The sequence below is a fragment of the Oncorhynchus tshawytscha genome, linkage group LG01 (genome assembly GCF_018296145.1).
Source record: "Oncorhynchus tshawytscha isolate Ot180627B linkage group LG01, Otsh_v2.0, whole genome shotgun sequence".
Classification (NCBI taxonomy): Eukaryota; Metazoa; Chordata; class Actinopteri; order Salmoniformes; family Salmonidae; genus Oncorhynchus; species Oncorhynchus tshawytscha.
In genome coordinates this window covers 67,946,062-67,962,726 of record NC_056429.1, presented here as the reverse complement: position 1 = coordinate 67,962,726, position 16,665 = coordinate 67,946,062, and the positions used below count along the sequence as shown (strand labels likewise).

Here is a 16,665-nt window from a genome sequence, read left to right as displayed (position 1 = left end):
CTTAATGATGAAATGCAGATGTATGTTATGTTGTAAATGTGAACATGAATTAATGCCCCCATTTCAGATTACTCTGACATTTTTCTTACGCTGTACCCAAGGATTTATGAAAACTTGCTTGGTGGGTCGATGTCCTGATTGTAGTTTTACAGACGTGTTTAATACGTTTTATGTACACACCTTATTATAATATTCATGAAATGCACATTGTTATTTTTGGTAACATGACTTATTTTCCCTCGATTCCAACCCCATTCAATGCATGGAACGGATGTGGGTGGAGCTATGTCTACATAAGGGTGCTAAAAAAAAGCCTCTATGTCACGTCCTGACCTTAGTTCCTTTTTTATGTCTCTATTTTAGTTGGGTCAGGGCGTGAGTTGGGGTGGGCATTCTATGTGTTGTTCTATGTTTTTGTATTTCTGTGTTTGGCCTGGTATGGTTCCCAATCAGAGGCAGCTGTTTATGGTTGTCTCTGATTGAGAACCATACTTAGGCAGCCTGTTTTCCCACTATGATTTGTGGGTAGTTGTTTTCCGTGTCTGTGGTTTCCATACAGAACTGTTTCGGTTTTCATTTATTTCTGTTGTTTTTTTGTATTCTGTGTTCAGTTTAATAAATACATTATGGACACTTACCACGCTGCGCATTGGTCCGATATTTCATACTCCCCGTCAGAGGAAGAAGAAAATCATTACACTCTAAGACCTTGAGGCCGATACCTAAAGCTTTTTAAAGAGCAGCAATACTATCAAGAGCAGTGTGTGGGTTCCTTCTTTTTTCTCATCTTATTCAACTGTTAGCATGTACCTGAAAAAAAGATAACTCAGATGTGCGAGTGCCCTTTGAATTTTTAAGTAAGTAAAAGTGAAAAACATACAAAATATAGCTAGCTTTCTCTCTCTCTGACACACCATTATTTGCGTTGTTTATTTCTGTTTAGTTTGGTCAGTGTGTGATATGAGTGGGCATTCTATGTTGTATGTCTAGTTTGTCTATTTCTATGTGTTTTGGCCTGATATGGTTCTCAATTAGTGGCAGGTGTTTGTCATTGTCTCTGATTGGGAACCATATTTAGGTAGCCTATTTTGTATTGTGGTTCGTGGGTTATTGTCTATGTTATGTTGCATGTTAGCACAGTGTTTCTATAGCAGTCATGTTCGTCTTGTTAGTTAGTTTGTTTTGTTTAGTGTACTTCGTGTTTTTTCGTAAATCATTGAAGTATGCATTCACACCACGCTGCGCTTTGGTCTCCTCACTACGACGATCGTGACAGAATAACCCTCCAACAATGGACCAAACAGCGTGGTAACGGCCAGTAGCAGCAGCGGCAAAGAAAGCAGGACTCATGGACTTGGGAGGATTTCTAGATGGCGAAGGACCCTGGGCACAACCAGGGGAATATCGCTGCCCCAAAGCAGAGCTGGAGGCAGTGAAAGCAGAGAGGCCCCGGTAAGAGGAGGCAGCACGGCAGCGCAGCTGGAAGCCCGAGAGGCAGCCCCAAAAATGTATTGGGGGGGGGGGAGGCACAGGGAGAGTGTGGCAGAGTCAGGAGTCAGACCTGAGCCATCTCCCCCTGCTTACCATAAAGAGCCAAGGATGGAACCAGAGCCGGTCAGGGCGGAATTGGAGGGGAGCGAAGCAGAGACAGTGAAGGAGTTAATGGGGAGATTTGAGGAGAGAGTTATGAGGGAGGTGCTGTGTTGGTGCCTGAGGCACGACATCCGACCGACGGAGCATGTCGGGGATTTGATGTCACCTGGGTCAGCTCTCCATACTCGTCCTGAGGTGCGTGCTAGCCGTCTGGTGAAGACTGTGCCAGCCCCACGCACCAGGCCTCCTGTGCGCCTCCCTAGCCCTGCACGTCCTGTGCCAGCTCGGCATTACAGTTCTCCGAGCCGTGCTTACCGTGGCGGGCGTTGTACTGGTCAGGCACCGGGTTATGCGGTGGAGCGCACGGTGTCCCCAGTACGCGTGCTTAGCCCGGTGTGCTACATCCCAGCTCCCCTCATCTGCCGGGCTAGGGTAAGGATCCAGCTAGGGAGGATGGTGCCAGCCTTGCTCTCAAGATCTCCAGTGCACCTTCATGGTCCGGTCCATCCAGTGCCACCTCCACGCACCAGCCCTCCGGTGGCAGCCCCCTGCGCCAGGCTTTCTGTGCGTCTCCAGAGTCCAGTACGCCCTGTTCCTCCTCCCCGCACTCGCCCTGAGGTGCGGGGAGGAGTACCACAGTACCACCAGTGCCGGCACCACGCACCATGCCTACAGTGCGCCGCCAGAGTCTCCCGTCTGTCCTGAGCCGTCAGAGTCTCCTGTCTGTCCTGAGCCGCCAGAGTCTCCCATCTGTCCTGAGCCGCTAGAGTCTCCCGTCTGTCCTGAGCTGCTAGTGTCTCCCGTGTGTCCTGAGCTGCTAGAGTCTCCCATCTGTCCTGAGCTGCTAGAGTCTCCCATCTGTCCTGAGCTGCTAGAGTCTCCCGTCTGTCCTGAGCTGCTAGAGTCTCCCGTCTGTCCTGAGCTGCTAGAGTCTCGCGTCTGTCCTGAGCTGCTAGAGCCTCCCGTCTGTCCTGAGCCGTCAGAGCCGCCAGTCTGTCCTGCCAGTCTGTCCTGAGCCGTCAGAGCCGCCAGTCTGTCCTGAGCTGTCAGAGCCGTCAGTCTGTCCTGAGCCGTCGGGGCCGCCAGTCTGTCCTGAGCCGTCAGAGCCACCAGTCTGCCCTGAGCCGCCAGAGCCGTCAGCCAGCCAGAAGCCGCCAGAGCCGTCAGCCAGCCAGGAGCTGCCAGAGCCGTCATCCAGTCCGGAGCTGCTCCTCAGTCCGGAGCTGCCCTTCAGTCCGGAGCTGCCCTTCAGTCCGGAGCTGCCCCTCAGTCCGGAGCTGCCATTCATTCCGGAGCTGCCCCTCAGTCCGGAGGCGCTCCTCAGTCCAGTGGGTCCTTTAATTAGGGTCTTAGACCCAAGGTCGGGGTCCACATCCCGCGCCAGAGCCGCCACCACGGCCAGGTGCCCACCCAGACCCTGCTTGTTTGTTTCTATGTTTCTTTCCATGTTTTGTTTGGTCAGGGTGTGATATGAGTGGGCATTCTATGTTGTATGTCTGTATGTCTAGTTTGTCTATTTCTATGTGTTTTGGCCTGATATGGTTCTCAATCAGTGGCAGGTGTTTGTCGTTGTCTCTGATTGGGAACCATATTTAGGTAGCCTGTTTTGTATTGTGGTTCGTGGGTTATTGTCTATGTTATGTTGCATGTTAGCACAGTGTTTCTATAGCAGTCACGGTCGTCTTGTTAGTTTGTTTGTTTTGTTTAGTGTACTTTGTGTTTTTCGTCAATCATTAAAGTATGCATTCACACCACGCTGCGCTTTGGTCTCCTCACTACGACGATCGTGACACTCTCTCTCTCTTGCTTCTCCTTCATTTTTTTATAAATGAATTTGTTCAAAACTGTTCAACTATTGTATTTCTCTATGAGTCAACTACAAACCACATTTTATACACTGCAGTGCTAGTTAGGTGTAGCCTATGTTTCAGTACTAGATTCATTCTCTTATCCTTTGATTGGGTGGACAACATGTTAGTTCATGCTGCAAGCGCTCTGATAGGTCGGAGGACGTCTTTTGGAAGAGAGAGAGAGAGAGAGAAAGAGAGACAGAGAGAGAGAGAGAGAGAGAGCGAGAGGGAGAGAGAAAGAGAGAGCAAGAGAGAGAAAGAGAGAGCGAGAGAGAGAGAGACTACATCTAAGTCCAAAACAAAAAGCTTTTCTTAAAGCCATTACTGGAGTAAAACACTATCCATTATTAAGTAATCTTTTCCAAACACTATGGAATAGGTGGGAGAGAACAATCAAATTATATGGAATTACACTGGGGGAAAAACTCTAGTGAGTGTGCTTTAGTTTGGCTGAGCTGAGGGATATGAATATGTTAGCTAGGGACATAATAATAATAACAAAGTGATGATGAGGCTGTTTACCCTATCCATTAGTGTGCATACAACACACCTGGTCTATCTATGAAGTAAAGCAGACAGGGAGATCTGAAGATAGATGGATAGGTGTTATGTACCTCTTTCCCTACTCTTTTTTGTGTGTTTGTTTTAATTGTCAGCGCATTTAGGCTGGAATCTTCTAGGGCTGTAAAGTTCTCTGGCACCGCCACACCTCTCAAAGGCTGGCTGTGAGCGAATAAATTAGAGCTGATTTCATTATCTTGCTGTGAAGAAAGCGGGTGTGCCTCTGAGCCTATCCTAGTGCCCTAATGCTTTGTGCTAGCACAGCAGCGGCCTGATGAGCGTATTGAATTTGTTGATATGGTCTTTTACGGAGCTTTGTTCTCCAACAAAGACTAATTAGAGACACAGCATTAGACTGTGTTGTCTGTCACGACTGATGAGGTGCTTCTCTTGTTTGGGCTCGTATTTAGGCATAAAGCTTGTGCTGTGAAACATGAGTTTAGCTCCCATTTAGCTCTAGCTCTATGTCAGAGGTTTCAATGGAGTTTGAGGAACCCTGCTGAAGCAATCAGCAGCAGTTGAGAAATTCTGACATGTATTACCTACCAGTCAAGCCCCTGAGAATACATACCATATACACCCCTAATAGGATGAGTGTTTTCCTACAGGCGTTGACTACAAACTGGACACATAGAAACTGTGTCCTGTTCTTGCTGACAGACGCGAGTGGGGTTGAATACTGGGCCTTTACTCTGCAAACACCATGTCTAAGCAATGTTAGAATCCAGACACACAGGTAGGCCAGGCAGGCTGTTCCAACTGCACAGGAATGCAGTGTTTGTCTTACCCAAAGCAGAGAGAAGATAGAGCACAGGGAATAAACACAGGGAATATCACACTGTGTGCAAACAGCCCCGAATCTGCAGAATCTGCTACTTAATCGTTTCCCTGACAGGAAAAAGTAATTTACCCGACCTTCAACAAGTGCAAACAGCAAATGGGTAAACATGATATCATATCACTCAGTGACATTTGCATCAGCCAAAACACTGACAGACTGAGGCATTAGTGTACAGTGGCCCTCTGTTGAGCCAAACAAATAGGCCCAGGTGCGGTAACACCACATTCAAGTAGTTAACAATTAACATTGACTTTATTGCAATAGTCCAAGTTCTTGGGTTTACTTTGACTAGTCATATTGAACCAATATGTAATCAATCAGTATAGGAATTGGAATTGCTACTGAAGGACACAGTTAAAGGGAGTAGTTCAGTCAATCCTCCCCTCTCTTTAAAGAGAGATGTTTTTTATAGGAGAGGTAACAAAAGCTAATCTCAGTTTTTTTTTAAACTAGGAGTGAGTGCTTAGAGGTGGCATAAAGGAACCATGCCACTGTGCCCACTGGAGGTCCATTCATGCTGTTGGCCAGAAGAATAGCGCCATTACTGCTCTCCTAAGTGATTTCTCAGGGGCACAGAGGGAGGATGCACCAAGAGAATTTATGGATTGGTGATAATTCTGCCGGTTACTCAGTGTGATCTCTCTGTTAGGATATTCTTTGTCACAATGCTACTGCTACCGGCAAATGGACCACCAATAACTCTATATGCCATTTAGCAACAACACTGTAATGCATTTCTTTTTACCAGGTAAGTTGACTGAGAACAAATTCTCATTTACAGAAATTACCTGGGGAATAGCTACAGGGGAGAGAAGGGGGGGGGGGGTGAATGAGCCAATTGCAAACTGGGGATGATTAGGTGGCCAGATTGGGAATTTAGCCAGGACACCGGGGTTAACACACCTACTCTTACAGTGAGTGCCATAGGCTCTTTAGTGACCACAGAGAGTCAGGACACCCAATGACCCATCCAAAAGACAGCACCCTACACAAGGTAATGTCTCCCAAGCATTGCCCTGGGGCTTTGGGATATTTTTCTTTAGACCAGAGGAAAGGGTGCCTCCTACTGGCCCTCCAACACCACCAGGTCTCCCATCCAGGGACTGACCAGGACCAACCCTGCATAGCTTCAGAAGCAAAACAGCAGTGGAATGCAGGGTGGTATGCTGCTGGCATCCCTATTGTCATCGCTGAACAACGATGTATGACAAATACTGAACCACCATCACTGTACTGGACTAAAGAATGGTGTGAGAGAACAATAGTAATTTACTCTGTTGAGGGAAATTCAGTTGAGGATCCTTAACCAGGAAAAATATATGTTTAGCATGAGTAGACACAATTCAGCAGCTACGCTTTGTCTACTAATGCCTTCTAAAAGAGACTAGAAGGCCCACTGGTTAAGGGGATGGAGCAAGGCTCTGTCACAGCTCCGGAGCCACACCAGCACAGACGGGTGTGTGAGAGTGCATCTGTCACTGTGTGTTAGTGCCGTCTCAGCTTAATGAAATGGGAGAGTAGAGGAAGATAGAGAGAGCGAGTCTACTACTATAACTTTTATTTATTATTATTCATATTGCTATTGTTGTAGTTGCTGTTAATGTTAATGTCATTACCACTTCTACTACTATTATTATTATTATTATTTATTTATTACTGTTAGTCCAATCATTGCTGTTATGTACGTACTTTGGAAATGTAAGTCATTTACAGTTTTTCTCAATTGCTAAAACACTAAAACCCATTGGCTGAACAAAGTTCTCAGTTGCCTGGACTCATTTAGCAAATTAGGCAGTCTGTTGTCAATACCTTAAACCATTTCACATGGTAAAGCACAATTTGCAGATCTCACTTAAGACTTTTCAGCAAAACTCGAAACACATTCTCATTCTCAAAACACATTCTGCACTCTAATGCACATGTCATCCATACTGGTAAACACAAGTGGCAACAATCAAATACAAATAGAGAACACATGTCATTCATTGAACACAACCACTCAAAATTGATTTAACCTGTTTCAAATGATGCGACACAACCAATATAAGCCAGTTCAGAGAGCAAACAGGTTGTTGAAGGTGGGAAGGAGAAAGTCTGAGAATGGATAGAAGAAACAATGTGAGAGGACGAGGATGAGTTCGTATGCGAGGTGGGCGACGAGGAGGAAGAGGAGGAGGAAGGCAAGAAAGAGGAAGAGGAGGACGAAGAGGAAGACAAAGAGTGGAAATATCTGATGAAATTCGAGCAACAGTTATAGACCATGTTCTTGTCCATGGACTGACAATGAGGGGAGCAGGACTTAGAGTACAACCCAATTTGAGCTGATTTTCTGTGTCCACCATAGTAAGGACATTCAGAGAAGAGAACAGGTACAGGATACTACTGTATTTTTGTAATTGCCAATTTACTGTACTACACTATATGCAGCTGTTTCTATAGACATTTGTAAAGTGAATCACTGCATGTATTGTACTGCATGAATATGTTTTGTAACTGCACAACTACTTTTTGTAGAATTGCAAGGCTGCCACATGCAGGTGGAAGGACAGCTATATTCACTCGGGAGCAAGAGGACGTTAGAGTTGGCATGGTCCTTCAAGATAATGCAATACGACTCAGAGAAATTCAGGAACGAGTGATATAAGACAACACACACTTCCAGGGAATCGACAGTGTTAGCATTTCCACAATTTACTGTGTCCTCCATCGTAACAGGATGCGAATGAAACAAGTATACAGAGTACCTTTTGGGCGCAACTTACTAAGGGTGAAAGAATTGCGAGCTCAGTATGTGCAAGTAAGTGTAAATTCAGAAACATTTACTGTAATCCAGATTGTCTACAGTACTAACACATACTATGTGAATGACATTACTCTTCAGTACATACAACGTATGTGAATCAGAAGCCTAATTGTACTCTACAGTATAGCACTGTCTCTGTACGACTTACAAAATCCTACATACAGTATATTGTATTTCTACACAGACAATATTTTACTTGGAATCCTTGGACAGACCCCATGAGCTCATCTTTGTCGATGAAGCAGGCCTCAATCTAACAAAAAGGAGAAGGAGAGGCCGAAACATGATTGGACAGTGGGCCATTGTTGAAGTCCCTGGTCAACGAGGTGGCAATGTCACAATCTGTGCTGCTATCAGCAACCATGGTGTTCTACATCACCATGTTACACATATAACACCCAGCACCTTCTAAGATTTATTGCCAATCTAAGAGATTTTATTTGAGCAGCAGGTTCAAGAGCAGCAGGGTCAAGAGCTAAATGAGAATCCCATTCCCACCTATGTGATAGTGTGGGACAATGTCAGTTTCCACCGAGCTGCTCAGGTAAGGGAATGGTTTAACATCAATGGGCAGTTTATGAACTTGTACCTCCCTCCATACTCGCCTTTCCCGAATCCGATTGAGGAGTTTTTCTCCTCTTGGAGATGGAAAGTGTACGATAGACAACCCTACACCAGAGTAAATCTGCTGCAAGCCATGGATTTAGCCTGTGGTGATATAGGTGAGGAATCATGTCAGGGCTGGATACGGCACACAAGAGGCTTCTTCCCCCGTTGCCTCAGGAGGGACAATATTGCTTGTGATGTCGACGAAGTGCTCTGGCCTGACCCAGCCCAAAGACAAGAAGAAGCACATTGATCACATGTTTACTCCTTTGATTTTTGTCCCTTTTAGTAGTGTATAATGTAGTACAGTGCATTGTAGGCTATATACTGTACAATGGACAAATTGTATGGCCCTGAACATTCTGTTTTCCATTTATTAACAGTACTGACTGCTCAATAGATTTTGATATCAACAAAGAACAAGAATTACAGTATCACAGAGACAAAGGACAGGTTTGTGAGATGCAGGGTACAGTACTGTAAAAATAGGCGCACAAGGAGGAGGAAGAACAGAAAACAAAATTGCAAAGAGCAAAGCAGAGTAGTAATTTCTGATCAATTTTGAGCTACTATGATAGAACATGTTTTCGTTCATCAAAAGACAATGACGGAAAAATATGAATATTTTTTTAGATTAAAAATGTCCTTCTCCCTGAGAATTGTATGTTTTGAACAACATGTTTTCTATTTTTCAGTGTATTGTTTACTGACTGCTTGAGAGTGTATATCATTTTGATCACTTTGTTTATGATTTGTAAATTTTATGTAAATAGTGATTGAAGATGAGGTTTTGTGTTTAATGTTTTCAGGAAATGGAGCAAGGTTTCAGAAATTATGTTTTAGCAATTGAGAAAAACTGTAACTTTCCATGTCAATAAAGTCTATTGACTTGAATTAGAGAGAGCGAGAGTGAGAGACAGTGAAGGCCCAACCATGCCTTGGCATCTCTGAGGAAATCAGAGGCTAGGCTCTCTGCTTGTGCCATCAAACCCCTGAAACTTATCCAGAATGCCACAGCCCGTCTGGTGTTCAACCTTCCAAAGTTCGAAACATGTCACCCTGTTCCTTCGCACTCTCCACTGGCTCCCAGAACTGCCCCTCCCTACCTTAAGTCTATGCTCAACACTTCCACTTCTCTTTTCTTACTAGCACTAAAAAGTGTTACTTACTATGACAGTGATTTGTAGTCGTCTTACCTAGCTACCTTAAGATGAATGCATTAACTGTAAGTCCCTCGGTATAAGTGTCTACTAAATGACAAAAATGTACATTTTAAATGGGATAGAGGGAGAGATGGGCACAGTTTAATTCGGAAAAAACTTCACAGGCTCTTCCTGGATGTCTTGAGGAGCCCAGAGACATGTAGTGACAGAGCGAAACACCCCGAATAACCACAGTAGCTTGACCTCTCAATCGTAGTTTTGGAAATCACAGACCTACACTGTAAAAAGTGGGATGACGCTGTTGTTAATCTGAAGTGTTTATACTGATTGGAATGATTGAAAATTACGCTTTGATATGTTCAACCTAATCTATTCACTTCGCCTGAAATCAAATAACAAATTCGACAGATCAATGTGATTTAAAAAAATTGAATGAATATTTCCAAGGACTCTCTATACATCTGTATTGCGGAAGTTCAGCTTTACAGTGTGATTGAAATTCAAAGGCAATTTCTCCACGTTAGCGGAGACCGCATTCACTGAAAACACTGCATGTGTCAGCTCAATTGGAAATTTCCTTTACATTTCTATCGCACAACCTCTAACCCTTCAGCGATACAGATTGAATAGAGCCCTACATTGCTTTCAACACCTCAAGCATCAGAAGAGTTGGATGTGTGGCTTATTGGGGGTGTGGCTTTGAGTTTATTTTTGTCCACCCGTGAGAGTGGTCATTCCGGGTTCATGTGGTCTGTTGTAGTTGTTATTTAAACTTAAACCTGTACACTGCCAGCATATGGAATGATACTTGCATAAGAGCATGTCATACTAAAGAGCATGATAAGGTTTATATGTTACAGTGGTCAATGCTTGGTTATGATAGTGTAGCTACTAAATGTGAATGTGTAGTACAAATAATATTTTTGGAAACATTATTTCAAGTTATTGAACAAACTTAATTTCTTGATTTACAGGGAATTTACTTAATTGCTTGTACCCTAATTGAAGACATTTGGATTGGTAATTCCAAATAAAAATGTGAACTTTGAACAAGATGAAAAAATGGGTTGTCTTTACATGACATTGTCACAGATCCCTCCAGAACATTCCTTACGCACACCTGGCCCCTATTCCCACTGATTGTACTTGTATATATGTGCCCTTTGGTTTCCATTGGGCGGGCGATTATTGTTACAATGTCCGTTGGTGCGTGTGAGTACCTGTTGTGTGTGTGTTTTGGCTTTTGTGCCTTTGTGGATTGCGTAGATGATTACGGGTCTCGTCCCATGTGTTAATCATTGTGCGGGTTTGTTATTTATTCGAGGTACTCCTCGCTCTTTTTGTTTTGGGTTTCTACCCTGTGTTTTGTTACGTGTTTGTTTGGTCTTCGTCCCTGTGCCTTTGCACGGCACTCCGTAATTTGGGCTTAATAAAAACCGTTATTACGCATTCCTGCCCGTCTCCCGAATCCTTCATGCCAGAGTGACAGAAATATTAGTTTGTATAAGTTATAAGGTTTTGAACCAAAGTGTAAAAGTAAGCTGCGTGTTGAAAGAAATAGGTTGCAACTTCAAGTACGGGTTTGGTAATCAAATAAAACATTTGGCATTGAATCATCTTTTTGGTTTCAATAAATGTAGTATTTTTCAATTGAGAAAACCTAACTCCTTTAAGTTTCAAATGGAAAATCATGTAGTATTTTCTGGGCAGGAAACAAATGTGGGGAGGGTGCCCAAATCTCCTAACAAATCATGAGTTTGAGTAGACAGGGCTTAAAAACAATCCCCTCAGAAACATGACATCGGTGGACACACCCAAATGAAAATATGCTATAGTGTCACGCCCTGATCTTTTTCACCTGTGCCCTGGGTTTACCAAGCCCTGATTTTTTTGACCTGGGTTTTTGCAGACTTTAGTCCAGACATTTACTGTAATATTTAGTTTATTATTGTATAAATACTGTTGTATACTGTAGTATTTACTGTAGTGTTTTTGTGGACTGTAGTATAGTGTAGTATTTTGTGTTTTTGCAGAAATTAATGTATTTACCATACTGTTTCTTCTTTCTCCTTCAGGAAACCTACTGGACAAAAACTAAGAGCAAATTTTCCATAACCTGTATGTAATGGCTGTTTGAAGAAGAGGACCAAGGTGCAGCGTGGTATGTGTTCATGATTTTTAATAAAACTGAACACTAGAACATAAAGTAACAAAGCGGAACAAACAAAACAGTTCTGTCTGGTGCAGACACACAAAACAGAAAATAACTACCCACAAAACCCATGTGGGCAAGAGCTACCTAAGTATGGGTCCAAATCAGAGACAATGATAGACAGCTGTCCCTGATTGAGAACCATACCCGGCCAAAAACAAAGAAATGCAAAGACATAGAAAAAAAGGACATGGAATGCCCACCCTAGTCACACCCTGGCCTAACCAAAATAGAGAATAAAAGCCTCTCTATGGCCAGGGTGTGACACTGTAGGCAGGTAGGTAGGTCTGAACAGATCTTGGCGTGTAGGTTTCTCACTTTTTGGGTAGCACAAATTAGGATATAGGGGAGGGGAATGGCTTGGGAAGATGCAAATTAAATACTGTAGTATTACTATAAACTGCAGTGCTTTTGAGGACATTACCATAGTTTTCTACTGTATACAACAAAATTCTATAGTAAGTACTACACATGATTGAGGGATACTACAGCGTGTAGTATTTTATTCAACAGCAGCGGTTCTCAAACATCTCCTCGGGGACCTCCAGACATTTCATGTATTTGATCTATTCCAGGGCTAGCACACCTGATTCAACTTGTCAACTAATCATCAAGCCCATGACTAGGTGAATTAGGTGAGCTATTTCAGGGATAAAACAAAATAGTGAAATGTCTGGGGTCCCAGGGGAGAGGTTTAAGAACCACTGTTCCACAGTATACTACAGAATACTATAGTAAGTACTATAGTATTCTATAGTAAATAGATGTAGGCAATGTGTTCATGTGGGCAATGTGCAGATAGCTAGGCTAGTTCTAGCCACAGCCAGTCAGTGGTTGTAAGCATGCAACGCTGACGTCATGGCGCAAGCAAACGACTCTAGATATACACTCATTGAAAATATCCTCCACCAGCGCTAGCCCCCGAAAATGTTTACGGCAGGACATGAACAGATAATACGGCTTTCCCAACACCACCCTTTCCTCTCTGACAAACTGACATTGGTCTAATTAAAGACATGTATGATGAAACATTTGTACATTGTTGGAAGAAACCCGTCTGTCTAGACAGACCAGGGTTCCCAAATGGTGTCCCGGGGATGATTTTATTTGGCCCCCAAAGCTTTCTGAGCAATAAATAAATATATATATATTGTCACGCCCAGACCTTTTTTTTCTTTATTATTTGGTTAGGTCAGTGTGTGACAAGGGTGGTTTGTGTTGTTTTTGTGTTGTCTAGGTTTTTTTTTGTATGTTTATGGGTTTTCCCCTGGTCTAGGTGTTTATAAGTCTATGGTTGCCTAGATTGGTTCTCAATCAGAGGCAGCTGTTTATCGTTGTCTCTGATTGGGGACCATATTTAGGGAGCCATATTCCTTGGATAGTATTCCTTGTTCTGCACTAGCCATATTTCTTCACGGTTAGTTTTGTTGTTTTGTTTAGTTCTGTTCAGTGTTCTCTCTTTAATTAAAGAGTGATGTTCGCTTACCACGCTGCGCCTTGGTCTCCTCTTTATGACGACCGTGACATATATATATGTTTTTTCTTTGTACATAAAAGACTGTAAACACACCAGCAAATCAGCTCCAAGTGATTTTCATTTTGGAAATCTGTTCCAAAGTATTCCCATGCAAAATATAGATATATGAGATCATATACAAATGTAAGCCATGTTTGAAATTATTATGTTTTCGTCAAATATATCTGTTTAGGCTTCTAGATGTCACTATGCAGTCTGAAAATGATTTATAATTATGTTCTGGCCCCCTGACAAAGGAAAGGGGGATACCTAATGAGTTGTAAAACTGAATGCATTCAACTGAATTGTGTCTTCCGTATGTAACCCAACCCCTGAATCAGAGAGTTGCAGGGGGCTGTCTTAATCGACATCATCAGTGCCCAGGGAGCAGTTGTTGTTGGGGGTTAACTGCTTTGCTCAGGGACAGAACGACAGATTTTTACCATGTCGGCTCGGGGATTCGATCCAGCAACCTTTTGCTTACTGGCCCAACAGTCCTATCCGCCAGGCTACCTGCGCAATATCTTTTTATTTATTGAGGCTTTATTGAGACTACTCAATGGCTTTCTTTCTCAAAACTAAAACCCAAAAGCAGTGGGTCAAAAAGACTTGATGACACTGAAATTCCACTAAAGAAATGTCTCTATTGCGATAATGCTGTGTTGTGATCATTGTCACATTGAGAATAAATGTATTTATAAAACACTATCTCTATAATACAGTGAAAATAAACGTATGCACAGGGTCAGTGAGAGCATGACTATATTGGGTACTACTGGCTTTGACAGAAATAAAGCGCTGAGAGACAATGCCATACCAATAACACAGCAGAGGAAGTTGAGCTGTGATTGCACAAAGAGAAGCACCACAGCCATGGATCTGCTATCTCCAGAGGCCTGACACCTTGTGATAGTGAAGCAGCCGTATTTATTAAAGGAGGAGAGGATGGAGAGGGAGGGAGGGGAGGTAGGTTAATTAAAGCTGTCTGATATGTGAAAGGATGGTCATAGAGTTAGAAGACAATGCCCTGGTTGCTGATCTGCGCTATGCGGATATTGGAACCCTTTACTCACACACACAAACATATATTCACGTGTGCAGGCATGCACCCACACAGCCTTATCGCTGTTTCTTCCTCCTCTCTCTCTGCTTTTCTGCTCCATCGGCAAAGAGCTCACAGGAGAGATGGAGTATCACTTGGGAGAGAGGGAGGATGAAGGTGAGAGGGGGATGAACAATTGGCAGGAGACCCACAATGAAAGGGTGGAGGAGACAGGAAACTGGTAAGTGAATGAAGCAGAGAGGACAGGAGGAGCTGGTCAGTCACTCACGGAGGCAGGTGTTGTCTGTGAAGAACTCTGTGAACTTGTCACACTCCTCCTTGCCATTGCCACTGCTGCTGCAGTCACAGTAGGGAACAACACTGATCTTAGGAGAACGCAGGTAGTTGGGTGTCATCACTGTACCTATAAGGAGGGGGGGAAGAAACACAGTAGATTACTTAAAGAAACAGAGTTTATCTACCATATTGTTTTCTAAAGACATGTTATTCTTTGTGGCAGACAAAATAGTTTCCACCTCCCATTTCTCCAAACCATCATGCAGTGTTGAATCCCTATCATACTGCAACTGTTAGCCCCTCAACATTTCAAGCTGGATTTTCATCCAATTGTCTGAACAACATGTAACACTGGAATCATCATGGAGTATTTCCAAAGGCAGTGTGACAAATAAGGTTTCTTCCTCTTTGTAGGAAACTAAATAGCTGCAGTCAGAGATTTCTTGCTTCCTCAATGCATTGTTCCTCTACTGGCGTCCGTCCAAACAAGCCATTTTTGTTTTGCAGCAAAATGAATTGCCGTTTTGCTGGTTGCTGTGTGTACTATCTGCTACAGCTGTGCTAGTACGGGAAATGTGATGGCTTGAGCTAGGATGGGTCCCTCAGCACACAGAAGCAGAAGATAAAGGAGACTAATCTTCTCTACACACTTTCCTCCTCTTTCTTTATCTCTTTCACACGCTCATTCTCTCGCTCTATTGCATTTTCTACAACTATGAGTCTTGGTTTCCTTGGTTTCCTCTGAACAATGAGCTAATTTCATCAAATTATGTGAAGGGGCATGAGGAAGTGGTGTGACGTTGGTTTGTGCTGTGCTAGAGCGAATATGGGAAAGGGATTCTCTGACAGATGACCATAGCAACAGGAATGAGATCCACTCAGGGGACAGTATAAAGATTCAGTGAGAAAATGAGACCATAGGAAGACTCATCAATGTGTGTGAGGAAAAGTTTACCAATAGAGACGGGACAGACTCACCGATAAGGCCAGAGTAGGAGAGCAGGCAGTCAGCGTAGTTCTCCTTAAGACAGCCAGAGAGAGAGCGTGGCTCAGACTGGCAGTTGGCAAAGAAATCAGCCAGACGGGACCTGAAAGACGCAACAAAAACAGTGAGTGTATCTGAACTTTCATATCTCTCTTATAAAGCGAACCGTGACAGTCAAATAGACAACATCAAAGCACTCGTACTGATGCACACACACACACCCACGCACACACACACACCCACGGACACACGGGCACGCAAACTCACACACACACACACACAGCATGGTTGGGTCTGTGTTGATTCTACTCTGTGATACACGTCCCATATGGTGAAGGAGCAGCCAACAAGTATGCCTGGTTTTATAATCCTTCCCCACAAACAGAGAGGAGCTCTGGATACCACTCATGATGGAGTTGGGATGCTAAGTACCACCTGGTGTTACACCTTTGTTGAGAAGGGAAAGAGAGCAGGAACAATAACATTTTGCTAAGTGAAGAGTTAGAAAATAAGAGAAATATGGAGACAAAGAGAGAGAGGGAGCAAGCGAGAGATCGAGAGAGAGAGAGAGCGAGAGAAAGAGTTAGTGAGAGTGGAGAGAGAGACACACTGCACAGCCCTGAGGCTGGAATCGAAATGGAACCAATTTATTTGCACTAATGCCTCCATTTAATCCCAGACAGAGTGCTGTAGCTCTAGAGGCAATGGCAGACGTCACTCATTGAGTCCAGTCTGTTTCACTGCATTTCAATACAGCCTCTATTACTGCCAATGATACACAGGCCACTTATCCCAAACACATCCAATCCCCTGCCCAGTTATCCTAGCCTGAATGCTGCTATATGACAGCTAAATGAAACACTTAAGGCAGAAAAGACATGCATTCAGAAAGAGAATTGGAGTGTTTCACTGCTTAACCTGAATACTCTGTTAGTGTAGGTTGATTTAGTGTTTGCTTATATGCATTACATGTTGAATGGTAATGGTTTATTCCTGATGCAGTCTCCCAACATAGTATCCAGTTATCTTAACAGGTTGGTTTATGGTGTTTTTCACAGCTTTTATCAGGGCTTGGTATATTTCCCCACACCTCGAAGGTATGATAGCAACCTCCATGCTGTGCTAACTTAGACACCCTATCACTTTGGTGGTGGGCTAGGACCTGTATTCTGTAGCACCTCTTCACATTACAGAGG

General features: G+C 43.5%; 1 protein-coding gene across 1 annotated transcript in view; it reads right to left on the bottom strand.

Annotated features, from left to right (window-relative positions):
* gfra1a (gdnf family receptor alpha 1a) overlaps nt 1–16,665 on the bottom strand; it is a 106,088-nt gene that overhangs the window by 14,451 nt on the left and 74,972 nt on the right. Inside the window, exons 5-6 of the mRNA XM_024428356.2 lie at nt 15,463–15,572; nt 14,477–14,611 (exon numbers count right to left, since the gene is read on the bottom strand). Coding sequence (XP_024284124.1) covers nt 14,477–14,611; nt 15,463–15,572 — 245 coding nt within the window. The remainder of the gene's footprint in view (nt 1–14,476; nt 14,612–15,462; nt 15,573–16,665) is intronic.